This window comes from Hypomesus transpacificus, chromosome 15 (assembly GCF_021917145.1).
Source record: "Hypomesus transpacificus isolate Combined female chromosome 15, fHypTra1, whole genome shotgun sequence".
Classification (NCBI taxonomy): domain Eukaryota; kingdom Metazoa; phylum Chordata; class Actinopteri; order Osmeriformes; family Osmeridae; genus Hypomesus; species Hypomesus transpacificus.
Genome location: NC_061074.1, coordinates 9,698,038 through 9,719,065, shown reverse-complemented (window position 1 = coordinate 9,719,065; position 21,028 = coordinate 9,698,038). Strand labels below are relative to the sequence as shown.

Genomic DNA, 21,028 nt, shown 5'->3' with positions numbered 1-21,028 from the left:
GTGTGTGTGTTTGCACATTATGCACTTTGTGTATGAACATGTGTGGCCGCCTGACACCATTCTTCTAGTACTGTGGGTCCTATCTCAGTGTCAGGGACTGTTTGTGTGTGTGTGTGTGTGTGTGTGTGTGTGTGTGTGTGGAGGTTGTCATTAAGGCAGTCTGACAACAAGTACCCAGTTAAATCCAGTTAAATGAAACTCTTTCAGTCATCAAATATTGCTTCAATAACGACACGCCCTCGCAGACTCGCTCTCGAGCTGCTTCATAAAGACGCCAGTTATCTTCAGGCTAGTCCGGGATATTCAATCCGTTGTTGCACAGAATAAACCCCCCACTCTCCCAGGTGGAGGCTGGCCTGGCAGGATCCGGTGCGGCTCCTTTAAGGTCGGAAGGCAGTGGCTGTTAAACAGATCTGAGACACGCGCAGCAGCACCGCCCCCGAGTGAGAGAGCTGTCTGTGGACTCCGACACCGAGCTGGGATGGAAATCATGTAGCGCGTGGAGTCTGTATGGAAAGATAACGATGTGAGGAGAAATACCGGGCGCTACTGTCCTAGAGCAGACCGTAAACCACAATAAAACGGTTTTCCTCGCTGACATCAACCGTAGCGTCATGCAGCCAGTCGGACGGTGAGGTGAGCGCTGCTGCGTTTGAGGTAATTCTCTCTTTTTCAAAGCTTTTTAAATAAGGCGATGCTTGATGCAGACAATTAATTATTGGCATATGTACCGGTTTGGTCTGGGCATCCAGACGTTTTGATGCCACAGTTCGCCAGTCTACACCGTTTTCACGGGAACAGCTGTGCCTGTGTTCCAGGTGCTGAAGGATAGCTTGTGTTTTCGGTGTCTGTCCGTGTTCGTTCGCCAGCGCGGTCGGTGCTGAAACGCAGTCTACAATTGTAACAAAAACCCGTCCTGCGACACAGTTACAAAACAACCGGAATTACGCTCGTGAAGCAGCAGGGATGTTCACTTTTAGATGCGCTAAGATCAAACGGATGCTACACTTTGCATGGATTGGGGGTCGCAGTAAGGGGCTTTTCCGTTAATCCATTTACTGCCTAGTGTGTGTGTGTGTATGTGTGTGTGTGTGTGTGTGTTTCTGGTTTGTAAAAACAACGACCTGCATTTACCGAGCTCCGCTTGCTCGTTCGTTTGCCATATCTGAAGTGTAGCGTATAGTCCCGTTGGCCCTGCCAAGCTTCCATTGAAGCTTTGTGGTCTACGGTGCAGACCAAACCATTAAGAATACGCACCGCTGTCAACACCGGCCATTGAGGACGAAGATTCCAAGATGCCATTGACACATTATCATTCGTTAGAATTTAGCTACGATGCGTTGAGGCGAGTCTAGCTGTGTTCGTTTACACGAACAGAGCGAACGGATTCGGTTGGGCAACTGTTTAAGGGCTTTTCTGGTTCGCCAGCAAATAACCTTGTAGATGTAATTCATCTTTTAAATAACATGTGATAAGAAAACCATTCACAGACATTTGGTTCGTGTCAGCCTACACACGACTTGATTATGTCAGGGTTATAAAAACAACAGTGTTTCTGATGTCAGGTAGCAGGTCGTTGGCATGGCTACTCCAAGGTATTTCTTAACAGACGGAACCCTCTCGGTCCTCCGCGTTGTTTGACCATCTGTAAAATAATTTAGTTAGTGGGTGAGAGACAGGAAACGGAACTGAGCCCTGGAATGCGAGTCTCCCACGCGCTCCATCTTTTATCACTGGTAGCCATATGGAGCCTTTCGCTCGTGCAATATTTACACCAGATCCGTTTGTCTCTACGCGCCCGTCCATGGAGGACATGCTAATTAGCCCGGTGTGTTTAGTATGCGCGCGGTACCGTCTGGTTTATTGTTCAACATCGTTAGAGATGGCTGTAGGCCTCTCCGCAAGTAGGTGTACAATTAATAGCTCCAGTTGTTTGGCGCCAGCATTAGGCCTACACGGTTTAATAAACGGTGCATTGTGAATGTGAGGGTATAAGAGTGTGATTCCTGGATCCTTATCACAGATGACATCTGTCTGACTCAGCATGTTGTCATCATACCTCTGCTGCTGTGTAGCTGTCTACAACCTCCGACTCCTCACTAGGCTGAACTGACCCAAGATCAGTTTATCCACCCTCTTCCTGGTGACTGTCAGTTCGGATCAAATCAAATAATCTGCCTCCAGATCTGTCTGTGGGAGCTGCTTTTTCCCTGCTGCATTCTTGTATCTGGTGGTTGGATGAAAGGCAGTAGAAGGTGGGGTTATCTGGGGTAAGAGGTCAGTGGGGGTCTGAGAGCAGGTGGGAGATGACCCTTGACCTCTGAGCTCCTGTCACAGCTGGCCTTGTTAAGCTCTCTCCTCAGTAGTGGATACACCATGGCAAATGTCGTTTGTTTCCAGTTAAAAAGGTTTGAAAGGTTGAAAATGTATTTACAAAAAATAGGTTTGAAACTTGATGAGGACTAAACTGTACTCTATTGCAGCGGTGTGTCCAGACATTTTTGATAGGGGTGGCACCAGGGGTGGCCCGCCTCTGACTGGGCATATAGCCAATCATATATTGGGGTGGCCAATCAGATTTCAGTTTAAGGCTCATCTGTTCTCCTCTCGTCCCCTCTCTCCTCCCCTCTCCTTTCACTGTGTGTGAAAAAAAAGCTTTGAAAAAGGTTGAACATTTTTTTTCGAAAAAAAGGTTCAAAACATATTTTTTTGGAAAGTTTCACAAAAATGTTTTTTATCATGTCTGCTTATTTATTTTTCGAACAGTCACTCACTCTCTCACTCCCTCTCTCATTCACACCAAACACACACACAAGCTCTCACACAAACACTTGCCTGTAGATTGGCCACCCTAATTCCGGTTTGCATGTGTGTGTGCTTGTGTGTGTCTCTAAGTATGCTATCCATACGGTATACATGTCTATCTGTTCTTGTGTGACAGAATGTACACATGACTGAACGAGGCTAATCTTAGAAAGCATGACTTGGCCAAACCTCCCTGAGATGGAGAGACACTCTCTCAGTCAGAGAGATGGAGAGAAAGTACTCTTAGAGGAGGGACACAGCCCCCCTATCTGGACGATTTCTTAAAAAGTGCCATGAAATGAGGCAACACCTGGGTGTAGTGTGACCAGCTTTAACATTTTGCCTTCTATTTATTATATGTATTGTCCATTTCACTGTGTACTATTCACTTTAGTTATTTTTGGTTTGATTTTGTATCGATTTTGTTGTCACTGTCTTACAAATTATTATTTTCTGTTCTGCACTATTATGACTGGTGTTACTGTATAGTTGTGCTATATATGTTGGTACTTTTAGTTCATCTGAGTGTTTTGTTGTTGCCACATAATTTAAACAATACTGGATGTTGTTCCTTTTGACTGGTATTGTTGATGGATAGTTATCTGTTGTTGTGCCTCTAGCTTTGGCAATACGGTTGTAGTGACTGTCATGCTAATAAAGCTGAATTGAATTTAGAGAGAAAGGGAGAAACTATCTTACTTAGAGAGAGGGAGAGAGAGGGAGAGAGAGGAGAGAGAGGGAGAGAGAGGGGAGAGAGGGAGAGAGAGGGGAGAGAGGGGAGAGAGAGGGGAGAGAGGGAGAGAGAGGGGAGAGAGGGAGAGAGAAGGAGAGAGAGGGGAGAGAGGGAGAGAGAGGGGAGAGAGAGGGGAGAGAGGGAGAGAGAGGGGTGAGAAGGAGAGAGAGGGGAGAGAGAGGGGAGAGAGGGAGAGAGAGGGGAGAGAGGGGAGAGAGGGAGAGAGAGGGGAGAGAGAAGGAGAGAGAGGGGAGAGAGGGAGAGAGAGGGGAGAGAGAGGGGAGAGAAGGAGAGAGAGGGGAGAGAAGGAGAGAGGGGAGAGAAGGAGAGAAGGAGAGAGAGGGGTAAGAAGGAGAGAGAGGGGAGAGAAGGAGAGAGAGGGGTAAGAAGGAGAGAGAGGGGAGAGAAGGAGAGAGAGGGGTGAGAAGGAGAGAGAGGGGTGAGAAGGAGAGAGAGGGGAGAGAAGGAGAGAGAGGGGAGAGAGGGAGAGAGAGGGGAGAGAAGGAGAGAGGGGAGAGAGGGGAGAGAGGGGAGAGAGGGGAGAGAAGGAGAGAGAGGGGAGAGAGAGGGGAGAGAGGGGGGAGAGAGGGGAGAGAGGGAGAGAGGGGAGAGAGAGGGGAGAGAGAGGGGAGAGAGGGGAGAGAAGGAGAGAGAGGGGAGAGAGAGGGGGGAGAGAGGGAGAGAGAGGGGAGAGAGAGGGGAGAGAGAGGGAGAGAGAGGGGAGAGAGGGAGAGAGGGGAGAGAAGGAGAGAGAGGGGAGAGAAGGAAAGAGACAAATGCTGGCAGAGAACTATGTTGTCGGTGTGTATGTGTGCGTGTTGGAGAAAGCACTCACAATATGGGTAAGTATGAACAGTGTGTATGACACAAACACAGTATACATGATTCCTATTAGAACAGACAGCTTCTGGGTTATTGGTTAAAGACCTCTTCCCCTCCTCTCTCTCATCTCCTCCTCCTCTGTGTGTGAGTGTGTGTGTGTGTGTGTGTGTGTGTGAGAGTGTGTGTCTCTAGTGAGAGAGGGGTCCCCCAGCCTGATGTGTTTTACAGAGCACATTTCTCCCCCAGTAATCCCCCATCACTACCTCCTCCCTCCCTACCCTCTAACCCAAGGGTGGGGAACCTTTTTACCGCAAAGGGCCATTTGGATATTTATAAAATAATTCGGGGGCCGTACAGACTAACCCTTATCAACTTAAAAATGTGCCTGCTATATTTGGTCAAACATTTAATTAACTCACCCCTAATGTGATGGCTGGAATTGCTTCTCTTTGTGAGGTTTGTGATGTTAGCTGGCACGGATGCAGCCTGCTTTGACTGGGGGTGCAGTGAACATTTCTGGGGGGGTATCATGATTACGGAAAGGGATCGTATTATTTTTTATATCGCTACCATTTTTGAGACTGCTTATCAATCCGAGTGTTAATCAGGCGCGGAGCTAGATGTAGTAAACATTCGGGGCTTTGGCCAAACCAACAACGTATTCTGGGTTTGATTTGCTAGAAAGGAATTCCACACTTCACATGCGAGCGCGCCGAGCTGGTACATGGTACGCAACGCTGCACGCCTCCACAGTCCTCTTGCACATATTAAAATGATGCTGCTGCCAACGAATAATGCACCTAATAATATGGTTCCTGCAGTGCCATGGCGGGCCGGACCAAATGATGTCGTATGCGGCCCGCGGGCCGAATGTTCCCCACCCCTGCTCTAACCCTAACCCTACACTCACTGGTACTGATACTGGGAGCGGAGGGTCAGGCCTCATGTGTGTGTGTGTGTAGGCATGTCTCCTGGTGTGTGTGTGTGTGTGTGTGTGTAGAAATGTGTCCTGAATTTTATCCTCTTCTCCTTCCCTCCTCTCATCATTCTCTCCTCTATGTCTGATGGACCTACACACTCGCACATGCACACACACACCCGCCCCCCACACACACACACACTAACTGATTGTTGTAGCAGCTGGCCTATGGACAAACATAACCCCTTCTCTCTCCTCACACATTGTCTCTTTCCCTCCTCTCTCCCTCTCTTCTCTCTCTCTCTCTCTCTCTATCTCTCTCTCTCTCCCCCTCTCTCTCCCCTTCTTCTTTCTCTCTCCCTGAAGAAGAGGTTAAAAGGTTTTGAAGTAGGAGAGAGAAAGAGTGTGTGTGTGTGGGGGTGACAATATATACGACAGAGGAGAAGGGAGAAACCGAGGAAGAGCAGAGCGGAGAGAGAGAAGAGAGAGGAAGGGGAGACGGTGCCACACACACTCTCTCTCTTACCTCAAAGCCCACAGCCTCAAAACCCCTTCACTTCCTGCCTCCTATGGCTTAAGTTTCATGCTGACCTGGTGTGTGTGTTTAGAAAAAGTGAGTGTGTGTATGTGTGTGTGTTCAGAGAAAGGCTGTGTGTGTTCAGAGAGTGTGTGTGTGTTCAGAGAGAGGATGTGTCTGGTATCCTTGAAAATCACACATCATTTTGTTAGTTTAAGGGTGTGGAGGGAAGACACCTTCTCCGGGTTATTGTTGTGTTGCTGCAAGAGAGAGAGATGGATAGAGGAAGAGATAGATGGAGAGAGGGAGGAAGTGAGATGGAGAGATATGGAGGGAGAGAGAGATGGAGAGAGGTAGTGAGAGAGAACTCAGTCTGGTTCTCATGTCTCACAGGACGGGGTTTAGTGTTTAGTGTCTGAGCTGGATGGTCGTGGGGCACTAAGCTGGTCTGACAAGATGACCAATCCTCATGTTTTTTTAAATGACAATAAAGCTGCTTGAGTTTGTGTGTGTGTGTAGCCTGTAGAAGTGTGTCTCTGGGTAGATCTTGTAGAGAGGAGAGGGGGGAGAGGGAGAGGGAGGGAGAGAGATAGGGGGAGGGAGAGAGACAGATGGAGGGGGAGGGAGAGAGATAAGGGGAGGGAGAGACAGAGAGGTAGGGGAGGGAGAGAAAGAGACAAAGAGGGAGGGAGAAATAGAGAGACAGGGAGGGAGACAGACAGACAGGGAGACAGACAGACAGACAGGGAGGGAAAGAGACAGGGAGGGATGGATGGAGGGAGAGATAGGGGGACGAAGGGGGAGAAAGAGAGGGAGCCAAGACTCCTGTCTCTGACCTCTATTTTGGGAAATAGCTCACACATGCTCTCAGTGGCTCATCAACGCACACACACACACACACACACACACACACACACACACACACACACACACACAGGGATGCTTGTTACTGTTGTCATCTTAAATGTAACACACATACATCATTCACAAGTACAATAACCTCCTTCCCTCCCTCTGTCTCTCCCTCCCCCTCCTTCTCTCCCTTCCTCCTTCCCTTCTTTCTCCCTCCTCTCCTTCCCTCCTTCTCTCTCTCCCTCCCTCCTTCCCTCCTCTCTCTCCCTCCTTCCCTTTCTCTCCCTCCTCTCCTTCCCTCCTTCTCTCTCTCTCTTCTTCCTTCTCCCCCTCTCTTCCACTGTCCTTCCACCTCCCCCTCTCTCCAGGTGAGTTGGCATGGCCCAGTGATGAACGGAGTGGTGCCGGGTGTGGTGGAGCTCTCCTCCCCCTCCTCCTCCTCCTCCTGCCCGCTCCCGGACTGGAGGGAGTTCTGTGAGCTCCATGCCCGTGCCTGCGCCGCAGACTTCGCCCACAAGTTCCAACGCTTCCTGTCTGAGAACCCCTGCTACGACGCCCCCGGGGCCGACGCCAGCTTCTCCCAGCACTTCGCCCGCCACTTCCTGGAGTGCTTCTCCTCGGTGCTCGCCCAGGCAAGGGAGAGCCAGCTTGCATCCGGCGAGGAGGGGTCGGGCGGCGCGCCCAAGTACAGCATCGTCCCCTTCCTGGGGATCCAGGGTTGCCAGCTACCTTACGGCTTGGAGCTCTACCAGCGCCGCCAGGACGCTGGCGCCTCCAGCGAGTCCCTAGACAGCATGGACAGCGGTGGGGGAGGAAGGGGGGTGTCAGGGGCCTCCGCCCGCGGCCCCCCGCCCCCCCACAAGGTGTCGGTGCTGGGGCAGTCGCGCAGCTCTGAGGACGTGTCTCTGGGACACCCCAAGGCCCGTTTCAAGAAGGGCTTCTCTCTCAGGAATATGAGTCTGTGCGTGGTGGACGGAGTGAAGGAGATGTGGCAGCGGAGGGCCTCCCCAGAGCAGGACCCCCCGGGGGGGCAGCGCAGGAACGGAGGTATGGGGGTGGGCGAGGCCCCCGGGGAGAGGTGGGCCCAGAAGCTGAGGCTCCCCAGAGGAGCGCAGGGACATCGGGCAGAGCTGCTGGAGGTGCAGAGGGAGGGGGTGCTCAGGTACGTCACCTGCTGTCGGGCTAGCCTGGCTATGCTAACTCTGTAACACTGCTGGGCTAGCCTGGCTATGCTAACTCTGTAACACTGCTGGGCTAGCCTGGCTATGCTAACTCTGTAACACTGCTGGGCTAGCCTGGCTATGCTAACTTTGTAACACTCTGGGCTAGCCTTGCTAAGCTAGCCGCTTGGCTACCCTGGCTGAGATAACTGCTGTGTGTTCAGGTACATGGTAGCTGATGACACCAGCTGCATGGGCGCCACCCAGTGGCAGAAATGTCGCCTGCTGCTGAGGAAGACCAGGAAAGAGGAAGGAGGGGAAAAGTTCCTGCTGGAGTTCTACGTTCCTCCCAAGGTAGGAACACACACACAGGAACACGTCCACACACAGGAACACGTCCACACACAGGAACACGTCCACACACAGGAACACGTCCACAAACCAGTGTTACCCACAGAATGTGATTATATTTGTGGCAGTAGGCAGGCTTGGAGCCAGACGTTGTAAACATTTGGGGCTGTCGGATGCATTGATTCAGAGCGTGCACGGAGAGAGAGGGCTATAAGCAAATCAGTTTGAATTTTAAAAGGCATTGAATACTTTAACACCACCGAATTTGTTGATTTTTATTTCACCTCTTTGAAATTAAAATATAAATGTATGTAATTGTAAAAAAAAATCAGATAAAAAAATTATACGTTCGTAAATTGATGTTGCTCAAATTCTAATTAAGAAAATCAGATTTTTCAAAAATTAGTCGAAAATATTCTGAATGCAACATCCAAGATACCAAGGATAGATAAATCGAGCCTGAATGTAATTGAACCATCTCACTTCTCTGAGAAGGGTCCAACTGCTTGCCTTTGACCGGACCCAGACACCTCTCCACTCCACAGACCCCAGGCACCGATTTCTCAACTCAAATTCTTTTGGCACCAAAGTTTTTGGATCAGAATTTCACCACTCGAATTTGAGCAGCCTGAATTTGGTTCTAATAGAATTTCTGAAGCTTGAATTTTTTTATCGAATTTTCGGCATCTGAATTTTACTGTTCGAATTTGAGCAACCAAAATTTCCGAACCTTCCGTGGTGTTTAAATTTCAATATTAAGTATTCAGTGCCTTTTAAAATTGTTAATATCTAGATATCACTGATTTGCTTCCATAGGCTATTTGCAGACCGACTGTTGTAGTGAGAGAGAGAACGCGAGCGGGGCAAAAGGGGCTGAGCAAAGCAATGTGCTGCATACAGCTTTACAATTGTATTTATTTTGTGTAATTATAACAGTACACACACATAGTGAGACATACACATGTACACAGACACACACAGACACGTACACACACAAGTAAACACACACGCACAGGTACACACACACAAAGACACATACACACAAACATACACACACACATGGTGGGAAGAGGGCACTGTTTGCCTGACTGGAGCTGACTTCATGAGGTCATGAGTGTATTTAAAGAGGAGTTTAGCTCAGTGGTAGAGCATCTGACTGCAGATCAAGAGATTGCAGGTCTAAAAAACCCCTTGGCATAGGGTCCGATAAACCATGACATTATGATCCTCCAGTAGCTGCCTGTCTGTCTGTCTGTCAGCCACAGCACATTATACAGACAGAGATAATGATACCTGCTGCCCCTGTGCCTGTCTGTCTGGCTGTCTGTCTGTCAGCCACAGCACGGCCACAGCACAGCCACAGCACAGCCACAGTACAGCCACAGCACATTATAAGGACAAAGATAATGATACCTGCTGTCCCTGTGCCTGTCTGTCTGTCTCTCTCTCTCTCTTTTCTCTCTCTATATCCTGTCTGTCTCCTGTCTGTCTGTTTCTTGTCTGTCTGTCTGTCTGTCTCCTGTCTGTCTCCTGTCTGTCTCCTGTCTGTCTGTCTGTCTGTCTGTCTGTCTCCTGTCTGTCTCCTGTCTGCCTCCCCGAGAAGAGTTAACCCTGACAAACTTATAAGCTTCTCTCCCAGATGAACACATACACATATACACTCACAGACACACACGTGCACACACACACTCTCATACCCACACATGCATACACACACTCACACACACTCATCATGTCCAGTGTGATTAAGGCAGCATGGCACAACCTTTTGTTCTTTTGCACTCTGTGTGTGTGTGCTCCAGTCCTCGAAGCCCAAGGTGAGCATCCTCCTGACAGCCATCGTGGAGGTGAGGACCACCATGCCTCTGGAGATGCCGGATAAAGACAACACCTTCGTCCTGAAGGTAGGAACCACACACACACACAGTCACACACACACAGTCCCACATACACACACACACACACACACAGTCACACACACACAGTCACACACACACACACACTCAGTCCCACATACACACACACACACAGTCCCACACACAGTCCCACCTCCTCCTCTGGGCCAGGTGGAGAGCGGAGGGGAGTTCATCCTGGAGACCATCGACTCCCTGCAGAAGAACTCGTGGGTGGCCGACATCCAGGACTGCATGGATCCAGGGTACCAGTATAGTGAATATACTGTATATACACACCTACATCTAGGGTACCAGTATAGTGTATATACTGTATATACACACCTACATCTAGGGTACCAGTATAGTGAATATACTGTATATACACACCTACATCCAGGGTATCAGTATAGTGAATATACTGTATATACACACCTACATCCAGGGTACCAGTATAGTGAATATACTGTATATACACACCTACATCCAGGGTATCAGTATAGTGAATATACTGTATATACACACCTACATCCAGGGTATCAGTATAGTGAATATACTGTATATACACACCTACATCCAGGGTATCAGTATAGTGAATATACTGTATATACACACCTACATCCAGGGTATCAGTATAGTGAATATACTGTATATACACACCTACATCCAGGGTACCAGTATAGTGAATATACTGTATATACACACCTACATCCAGGGTATCAGTATAGTGAATATACTGTATATACACACCTACATCCAGGGTATCAGTATAGTGAATATACTGTATATACACACCTACATCCAGGGTACCAGTATAGTGAATATACTGTATATACACACCTACATCCAGGGTATCAGTATAGTGAATATACTGTATATACACACCTACATCCAGGGTATCAGTATAGTGAATATACTGTATATACACACCTACATCCAGGGTATCAGTATAGTGAATATACTGTATATACACACCTACATCCAGGGTATCAGTATAGTGAATATACTGTATATACACACCTACATCCAGGGTACCAGTATAGTGTATATACTGTATATACACACCTACATCCAGGGTACAAGTATAGTGTATATACTGTATATACACACCTACATCCAGGGTACCAGTATAGTGTATATACTGTATATACACACCTACATCCAGGGTACCAGTATAGTGTACATATATTAGGGCTGTCAGGCGATTCAAATATTTAATTGCGATTAATCGCATTATATCATATGATTAATCACGATTAATCGCAAATGTATTCAATTTATTTAATCTGTTCAAATTTGACCCCAATAAAAAAAAAACTGTGCCACTGCTAACGCTGTCGCTACTAGCGTTGCCGCTGCTAACGCTGCCACTGCTGACGTTGCCGCTGCTGACGCTGCTGCTGCTAGCTGTGTGCTTTGCTTACAGATGATATATAAGGCTGGAAGTACTCTGATGATAACTTAACTCAGCCTGACAATCAATGCAAACAACCTTGGTTTTGTCAACCGAGCCGTCTGGCAACTTTTTAAAATGAAACTTCCCATTTAAAATCCCTTTCTCCATAATTCACTATTCAGCTACCGTCGGCAGTCAGTCCAAGTCATATGACGACAGGTGATTCCCACGGTCAAAAACAAACCTGAGTTACTGGCACTATTTTATTTTAATCGCGTTAAAGTGAGATTGCGTGAACGCGTTATTATCGCGTCAACTTCGACAGCCTAATATATATATATATACACACCTACATCCAGGGTACCAGTATAGTATACTATAGGAGGACACAGATGTGTCCAGATCTTCTGATAGGCAGTGTGTGTGCGTGTGGTGTGTGTGTGCGTGTGGTGTGTGCGTGTGTGTGCGTGTGTGTCAGGGACAGTGGAGATGACATCGAGCTGGCCTCCTGTCCTCATGGTCAGGCTTCTAGAGAGTTCTCCATGGTGTCCTCCTGTAGCTGTGAGCTACTGTCAGAGGGTGAGTGTGTGTGTATTTATATATGTGTGTGTGTGTGTATGTATATGTGTTTATGTGTATGAATATGTGTGTGTTATATGTGTGTGTGTGTGACTGCATCACTCGAACCCTAACATACATGAGACCAAACTGATGTAGTACTAAATGTCAAGTGTGTGTGTGTCAGGTACCCACCGTGCCTCAGAGAGGTCCTGTGGGCCAGCAGTAGTAGAGCTCTACAGCGCCCCCTCAGTCCGCTGCAGGGACTTCACCCAGCACCCCTCCCACCTGCTGCTGGAGCACTTCCTGTTGTCCCCCGACACCCTGGGTAGGTAGCGCACACACACACCAGGGTTCTACATTAACGGTTTTGATCACCAGCCAATCTGGCTGATAACTTTCAAAATTTACCAGCCAATCAGAATTTCCAGTAGCCAAATTTAATCCGGTGAAAATAAGAACAATGATCAGTTTCACTGAATGCATTTGATCATTTTATGAACATTGAGGCATGAAAAACACATAAAATCAAGTAAAATTAAGCACAGAAGTATGATGCAAGGGTATGTGAAATCACCAACACGTGACTAAGTAAGGACACGATTTATTGTAAATGGCAAAAAAATGCATTTACAGTAAAAAAAAAAATCCTAAGCAGGCATTAATTAAACCGATCTAGAATACTCTTTAATAAGAACAGTATATTTACATTACAGAAGACTGTGTCAGTAAGTAACATAATTTTTCTTTAGCGTAGACTACACGCGGCAATCCTTACAAAACATGACAACATTTTCATTGTCAAACACAAGCCATTCCCGACCCGTCAGCCATTTGGCATCACATTTTCTTTTCTTCATTTCTCTAGTGCTATCAATATCCTCATCCCCTGCCTCGTTCCTCTAGTGCTATCAATATCCTCATCCCCTGCCTCGCTCCTCTTCTCGCCCCCAGAACTTTGTCCTAACCACCGCCGCATTAAGTTAACTTTTTACTTTACTTTACTACTCTAGCTAGCTCTTATTACCTCCTATGATCCTCTATGCTTCGTTTGACTTCTTCCTTGTGTTTTCTGGTGGACGCTCCGTTCGTTTCCACGGTTTCTCGCACTGGTTTCACTTCATACTGCGCGCAGCCAATGGGCGTATAAAACGTTATCATGAAGCATTACGGAAAAGTGTTCATGGGAAACTTAACTTTGGGAAGTACTGCCTGAACAGAGCCTTATGTATCATTCATGTATCACCAGCCAAACTGGCTAGTTAGTTTTTATTAACACCCGCCAAAATGAATTTTAACCCGCATTTGGCGGGTGTTAATTTAGAACCCTGACACACACCTGTCTACATGTTAATTAATTCATCATTTGTGTTTGTATATTACAATTATATTGAGTCATTTAGCAGACACTCTTATCCAGAGCGACTTACAGTAAGTACATAATAGTACTATATATATTCATCCATGCTTGCATGTGTATGTGTCTGTGTGTGTCTGTGTGTGTGTGTGTGAATGTGTGTGTGTGTACCAGGCGTCCCAGGTGAGTCGGGGGAGGGGGGGGCCCCCAGCATGGCAGGGTTGCCATGGTTCCACGGGACGCTGTCCAGGGTGCGTGCTGCCCAGCTGGTGCTGGCGGGCGGAACCAGGAGCCACGGACTGTTTGTGATTCGTCAGAGCGAGACACGACCCGGAGAGTACGTCCTCACCTTCAACTTCCAGGGCAAGGCCAAGGTGAGGTCACTGCAGACAGGAAGTCAGGCATCCAGACAGGAAGTTAAATGTCCAAGTTCTTCTGGTGTCTTGATGTTTGGTGGCACTGAGAGTTTGAACTCTCTCTCTCCCTCTATGTCCCTCTCTCTTCTTTCTCTTTCTCTCTCCCTTCTCTCTATCTTTCTCCCTCTGTCTATATCCCCCTCTCTCCCCCTCCCTCACTCCCTCCCTCTGTCTATATCCCCCTCTCTTCCCCTCCCTCACTCCCTCCCTCTGTCTATATCCCCCTCTCTCCCCCTCCCTCACTCACTCCCTCCCTCCTGCAGCACTTGCGTCTGTCAGTGAATGAGAGTGGTCAGTGCCATGTGCACCACCTGTGGTTCCACACGGTGACAGACATGCTGCGACACTTCCACACCCACCCCATCCCTCTGGAGTCTGGAGGCTCTGCCCACGTCACCCTGCGCAGCTACGTACAGGTGCAGCGACTGCCTACAGGTAATACACACACACCCCTTACACACACATACACACACATGCACGCCATGACTGACTGACTGACTGGCTGGATGGTGTGTTCTCCCTGAACCTGCACTGTCTCCATCCCATAATACTACACTCCTGTAGTGTAATCCTGCCCCCACCCTGCACCCTGGCATCTTATGAAGGGCCTCCTGTCCAGGAGGGGGGGGGGGGGGGTAGGGGTGAGGAGAGGAGGGGGGAGGAGAGGAGGGGTGAGGGGGCGAGTACACCACAGGAACAGACCCAGGCCCCAACCCAACCTGACTGTCACAAAGACTTCCTCTGTTTCCCTTTGGGCCACTGGCCTACAAACACACACACACACATTCACACTCCCACACACTCACTCACACACATGCATGCATGCATACATACACACATACATGGACTATGTATTAAAGGTGTTGGAATGTATATGTTCAAAACCAAACATATGAAAAGACTCTTTAAATAAACCCGGAGAATATGCACTTTAACCACTTGTGAATAGTTTGATTCCAAATCCCAAACTGTGGAGATCAGTGGAAAATCTGAAATCAAAACATGTTTTGTCCTGTACATGACGGAGGACTGTGTGTGGGGGCGGGGTTTCATTTCTGCCTCCTACAGAGAGTTCAGTCTCTGTTGTTCTTCGTCTCCCTCCCTCCCCCCTCCCCCCAGATGTGAACGTTCCTCCGCTCCCCACCCCATCCAGCCGTCCGGACCCCCCCCAGCCCAGCCTCCACCTGCCCGGAGGCCCCCAGCCGGCAGGGCCCCCTCCTGATGGCCCCCTCTCCTCCTCCTCCTCCTCCTCCTCCCCCACCACCCTGCCTGGCCTCTCCCACACTGAGCCAGGCAGCGCAGGAGTGGGAGGAGCAGGAGTTGGGTTGACCAGTAGGAGCAACAGCTCAGAGCGTCTGCTGGAGGTCTCTACCGGGGGTTCTGAAGACTACCACGACACAGACGGAACACGCCGGGCGAGAGCCGTGGAGAATCAGTACTCCTTCTACTGAGGCTGGGCGGGGCCACAACCCAGGGCTCTCATAGGCCAAGAAACAGGAAGTGGACACAGAAAGTGAGGGGATTAACAGCACCTGGAACCCAGAGGCCAAAGATGGATCACCAGTTGTTGTTTTGTTTATTTGTTGTTGTGAGGAGTTTCCCGTTTTTTTCACACCAAGGAGGAAGTGAGACTTGTGGATCAGGAAGTGGTCAGCCCTCCTCAGGCAGAACTTCACCCTCTATCTCAGCTGACCTGGGGACATGGGAGGAAGACATGACACATGATTAAATGGAGAGGAGCAAGAGATGGGGGGGTAGAGAGAGGGGGAGGGGTAAAGAGAGGAGGAGGGGTGGATGGGGGGTAGAAAGTGGAGGAAGGGTAAAGAGAGGCCCCTCCTCTATAGAGATAGAGGGGGGGTAGAGAGAGGAAGTGGAGATGATACAGAGAGGGGGGGTAGAGAGAGGAGGGGAGGATAGAGAGGGGGTGTAGAGAGAGTAGGGGGATGATAGAGAGAGGGGGGGTAGAGAGAGTATGGGGATGATAGAGAGTAGGGGGATGATAGAGAGAGGGGGGGTAGAGAGAGGAGGGGGATGATAAAGAGAGAGTGGGGGTAGAGAGAGTAGGGGGATGATAGAGAGAGGGGGGGTAGAGAGAGTAGGGGGATGATAGAGAGTAGGGGGATGATAGAGAGAGCGGGGGTAGAGAGAGTAGGGGGATGATAGAGAGTAGGGGGATGATAGAGAGAGCGGGGGTAGAGAGAGTAGGGGGATGATAGAGAGCGGGGGTAGAGAGAGTAGGGGGATGGTAAAGAGAGGAGGGAGAGAGCCAGAAAAGGAGGAAGCGACCCACTGTAATTCACATGGGTTTGATTCTTTTCACTACACCACTTCCTGTCAGCCCTACCCACTTCCTGTCAGCCCTACCCACAATTCCCTTGGACAGACTCTGTCCTGTGATCATGACCCCAGATAAGGGTTTCCTGTCCTGAAGTCCTGGGACTTGTAGAGCGGCTTCCTCCTTCCCAGGAGCCTGAGGGGGGGGGGGGGGGGGGGGGGGGGGGGGGTGGACACCAACAGGAACGGGTTCAACACTGTAGGAAGATCCACATCTTCCAAGGTGGAGAGCCTCCAGGTCCTAGTGCCTGCCTTCTAGCCCTCTGAGAGACCCTGTTTCCCATCCTGGCAGAGTGGGTGTCAGAGTGGTTCAACTCACCCCTTAGTATGAATAACACCTTGGTGTCTTGTTAGTGGTGTGGCTAGTTGAAGATGTGTTTCAGAGACATGTTTGTTTATTACCCATGAGCCTCTGCTTCTTCTGCTGAGGTAAACACTTCCTGAACTCCGACATGGGTCCAGCTGTGGATAACTGGATGTAGGACGGAGGATGGTGACATTAGCTACGTTTGGCTTCTACGTGGATTCACGTCTGCATAGTCGGTTGTCACTTTGTAGAACTTCACGTTATGTAAAAAATATTTTTGATGATGAAATGTGCGATAACTTGGTTGTATGACTGTTTGTATATTTAGTGTGTTTAGAGGAGCAAAATGTACCCGCTGTTAGCTTCTAGCTAATTCAAGGTTCCGTTTCTACGGGTGACGAGTTACCGCTGGCCCCGTGAAATCGGAACTTCCGCATTGTCATGACATCGTTGTCATGACATCATCGTGTCAACCTTGACATGTTCCCCCCAGGTGTGGACCAGGACATATCAACAATACATTTCCACTCACATTCGAGGAAACCCGCCAAACTCAAAGAAACATTGAGGTGATGTACGACCTGCACTGAGGATAGATTCACCTGGAGCAGAAACCATGTCTGTTACATCAACCGCCCTAGAAAGTGTCTAGATGGGTTTTCCTTCTTTACCCGGTGTGCTTGTGTGTGTGTGACTACCCTCTAGTTGTGGTGTATTAGCTCTGAGTGTGTGTGAGATGGCTGCTGCAGTCGTGGGGGCTGGGGGCCTGAGGGCCAGATTAGAGGGGTTTAGTCCTAGTGGTGAAGGGGTTGTCCGTGAGCTCTTCTGCTGTTCTCTGGAGAGGTCAGGTGAACCCTGATGTGTTTGGTGGGCTGTTCTAGGGGGTGAGGTACATCTCTCTCTTTAGGGGTGAGGTATTGGATGAGGTAAATGTCTCTATCTCTAGGAGTGAGGTAGTGGGTGAGGTACATCTCTCTCTCTAGGGGTGAGGTAGTGGGTGAGCTACATCTCTCTCTCTAAGGGTGAGGTAGTGGGTGAGGTACATCTCTCTCTCTAGGGGTGAGGTAGTGGGTGAGGTAAATCTCTCTCTCTCTAGGGGTGAAGTGGTGGGTGAGGTACATCTCTCTCTCTAGGGGTGAGGTCAATCTCTCTCTCTCTAGGGGTGAAGTATTGGGTGAGGTACATCTCTGTCTCTCTAGGGGTGAGGTAGTGGGTGAGGTAAATCTCTCTCTCTAGGGGTGAGGTATTGGGTGAGGTAAATCTCTCTCTCTAGGGGTGAGGTAGTGGGTGAGGTACATCTCTCTCTCTAGGGGTGAAGTGGTGGGTGAGGTACATCTCTCTCTCTAGGGGTGAGGTCAATCTCTCTCTCTAGGGGTGAAGTATTGGGTGAGGTACATCTCTGTCTCTCTAGGGGTGAGGTAGTAGGTGAGGTAAATCTCTCTCTCTGTAGGGGTGAGGTACATCTCTCTCTCTAGGGCTGAAGTGGTGGGTGAGGTACATCTCTCTCTCTAGGGGTGAGGTCAATCTCTCTCTCTCTAGGGGTGAAGTATTGGGTGAGGTACATCTCTGTCTCTCTAGGGTTGAGGTAGTGGGTGGGGTAAATCTCTCTCTCTAGGGGTGAGGTAGTGGGTGAGGTACATCTCTCTCTCTCTAGGGGTGAAGTGGTGGGTGAGGTACATCTCTCTCTCTAGGGGTGAGGTAGTGGGTGAGGTACATCTCTCTCTCTAGGGGTGAGGTAGTGGGTGAGGTACATCTCTCTCTCTAGGGGTGTAGTGGGTGAGGTAAATCTCTACAGCCCCTCACCAGACACCGCGGCCAGGGTGACCAGGGACCATCTCTATAGTAACCCCACATGTGCCAATTCAAACCGTATTTTTGAAGATAATTTATTCCTCAGCCGTTGTTATAGTCTTATTTCTGTCAATGCCTCTTGATGACCTCGTCAAACTGCCTGTCCTTCCAGCACTCCCTGTTAGCACACTAACAGCTACGCAGCACTTCCTGTTAGCACACTAACAGCTACGCAACACTCCTCCTCCGCTCACACAACATGTTTCTGTTGTTTGGCTGATTTTTGAAGAGTTTGTGTAATTTTTGTACAAAGTGATGTAAACTTGACATAATAATTTATATTTATGTGAATAAAACATGAACAAATTGAAAGACTATCCTTGGTTCACAGTATATTGCCTCGTTTTAAAGTTTTTACAGAAATTTGTGTGTGCAGTTGTCAACTGTTACCAGATCATTTACACTTCAATTCTGTTCTGCCAGTAAGGCAGCATGATGAGGTGGAGTACAGCGCTCCCTAGTGGACTGGAAGGCATAGTAACCCTCCTTGTCACAGTTGCTTTGGATAAAAACGTCTAAATTAATACCGCTATTGCTTTACATATTAATTATTGCATAAGTGGAACTTGTGCTTGCTGTAGACCTATTATGCATGCATGGATATCACAATAGTATCAGACAAATCCAAACACCTGCTCTGTTGGTATGTTGGGATATGAAAGTGGTCTTTATTCTTCCTGTACTGGTGTCCAACCACAGAGGGTCATGAGGGGGATCATGAGGAGGGCTTGTTTCCTTCTGGAGAGTTTCAATACATAACCACCTGTCTTCCGGAAATGGGAGACCAAGGCACTCTTCATATATTGACATTTATATTATATATTGTCTGAATATCTGGTTGTAATCTTTGGAAAAACGTCTGTACCTCTGAGACTGCTATAGGGCCATCTTTAGTTAACATTTTGACTCCATATAAGTACACCATACCTGTTTAAATAATCCTGTCAATAAATATATCATTAGATAATAATGAAACATAGAAGTAAAACAGGTGCTTTCTATGTATGTTTAGGTCAATAGTAGGTGTACAGTCTACCCTAACTTCCTATAGGACTAAAGTGACTAACAGTGCCTACGTACTGGACTCTGGACAACAGGACTCCACACAAGCCAGAAAGCACAACTCTTCCCCCACAGCACCAGGGATTTAAACCTGCGAGCTCTCGATCAGCAAACACTGTCCCACTGAGCTGTAACGGCTTCTGCTCAGGTGTGCCTTGTGTTCCCAGTCCTCCTCACGACCTGAGGCTGAACAGGACACAGCCTCCCGTGGCCAGCAGCATTATCACCGTCATCTCAAGCATCTTCCCCGCCTTCCACTTAGCCACGTCATCCTTCTGCGCCCTCTCCTGCCTCTCCCTCCTCTCCCTCGCCTGCTTCTCTCTCTCCAGCTGTTCCCCGTAGTGAGCTTGGTAAAAGGCGTCAAAGTCAAAGATGGGCTTCCCGCCCGGGCGGGTGAAGGTCCTGGTTGCATGCTCCCGCTGCTGCTGCTGCTGGCCACCTCTGCTGGTTGCCATGGTTTCCTTGGCAGATGGTCTACCGGCGCCCTGGACGTCAGCCTGGCTGAGGATGCCACGGTCGTACTTCCTCCGCAGCGCCACGCTCCCCAGAATTCTGTACGCCTCACTGATCTGGGAGAAGCGCAGCCCCGCCACCTCGTTTCCAGGGTTCTTGTCCGGGTGGTGGAGGAAGGATTGTCTGTAGTACGCTGTCTTGATCTGGGACTGTGTGGCGCTGGGAGTCACTCTCAGGAGGTCATAGTACACCGTCCGGCTGCAGTACAGTGGAAGGAGGTCCGGGTCCCCACTCTTCCTTCCGCGGCAGTATGCTCTCCTGGAGGCGGCTGCTGGGACTGCGGGATGAGGGCGTGACAAGGCCAGCCGCAGCGCTGAGCCCTGGCCCGTTACTGTGAAGATCCCGGTGCTGAAGGCTCTCCGCTGCGTAGACGATCTGAAGGTTTCAGGGTGAACTTTAACCATGACAACACTTCTGTCCTCCCAAGACACCATCTTCCACACCTTCAACCGCGGGACAGGCAACATGCTGCGCCCTGGGTACAGGGGTGGTGCACACTCACTCACCTGAGTACTTAATGTGATAAGAGATTTAGCATCCGAGTCCAATGAACAGAAATCACAAGATGTGACACGTGCCTTGTGAGACAGACAGGTCTCGTACACGTCACCGTTGTTACCTTTGCGTCGACAAAGTATCCCGTTACAGTGCTTCCCATCATTGTCCGGCAGAACACAGTCTTTAAAGTTCCTAGTATCAAATTCTTCGGGACCGGGTAGAGTGTCTCTCGACACCGGCTGACATTCGCATATCCTCTGACCTGCTACTACCTCGGGGTTACAGGTCCAAGCGATCGAAGTAGCGGAAACCGTTCCGTGGCATTCGGCGTTGGAGAATGAATGACTTGGAGAGTGTGTCAAAGCTGACAGGCGGTACGCCACACTTCCTAATCTCCGACTGACCTCAGCCATTTCCCTTAGCTAATATGGTGGCCATCGAGAATGAACAGGGGCCAGGAGGAGAAAGCAACAGCATCCGGTTATATTTTCTCCCAGCCAACGGGAGAACTACTGAACCGGAAACTCATGAAAACTGTTTTGGTGTAAACAATCGTATTATGAAGGTTTTAGCATTGTTGATGTTGTGTATTTTATATACAGTTCACGTTGAATGAATGAGCTCGAAAACCATTTTATTTCGCCGGTTTGTCTGTCTTTTTAAATCGACTGTCCCCTGCCGACTC

General features: G+C 49.0%; 2 protein-coding genes across 2 annotated transcripts; one reads left to right on the top strand and one right to left on the bottom strand.

The window, feature by feature from the left end:
- The first annotated feature begins 339 nt into the window (after nucleotides 1–339).
- LOC124478336 (SH2B adapter protein 2) lies at nucleotides 340–15,581 on the top strand. Its single transcript, XM_047036589.1, has 10 exons — nucleotides 340–657; nucleotides 7,017–7,810; nucleotides 8,033–8,162; nucleotides 9,962–10,063; nucleotides 10,226–10,317; nucleotides 11,926–12,026; nucleotides 12,193–12,333; nucleotides 13,537–13,736; nucleotides 14,042–14,213; nucleotides 14,898–15,581. Exons 2-10 carry the CDS (start codon nucleotides 7,038–7,040, stop codon nucleotides 15,227–15,229), a joined length of 2,043 nt encoding a protein of 680 aa, XP_046892545.1. The 5' UTR covers nucleotides 340–657; nucleotides 7,017–7,037; the 3' UTR covers nucleotides 15,230–15,581.
- Nucleotides 15,582–18,120: 2,539 nt separating this feature from the next.
- On the bottom strand, nucleotides 18,121–20,834 carry LOC124478091. The gene has a single exon (XM_047036221.1). The coding sequence runs from the start codon at nucleotides 20,754–20,756 to the stop codon at nucleotides 19,506–19,508; it is 1,251 nt and encodes a 416-aa protein (XP_046892177.1). The 5' UTR covers nucleotides 20,757–20,834; the 3' UTR covers nucleotides 18,121–19,505.
- Nucleotides 20,835–21,028: the final 194 nt, after the last annotated feature.

Excerpts from the sequence above, each read along its gene's own strand:
- LOC124478091 (XM_047036221.1), bottom strand. The coding sequence starts at position 20,756 with ATGGCTGAGGTCAGTCGGAGATTAGGAAGTGTGGCGTACCGCCTGTCA.
- LOC124478336 (XM_047036589.1), top strand. The coding sequence starts at position 7,038 with ATGAACGGAGTGGTGCCGGGTGTGGTGGAGCTCTCCTCCCCCTCCTCC. Across the intron at positions 7,811-8,032 it reads CAGAGGGAGGGGGTGCTCAG|GTACATGGTAGCTGATGACA; the intron begins GTACGTCACCTG and ends CTGTGTGTTCAG. Across the intron at positions 12,027-12,192 it reads CTGTGAGCTACTGTCAGAGG|GTACCCACCGTGCCTCAGAG; the intron begins GTGAGTGTGTGT and ends TGTGTGTGTCAG.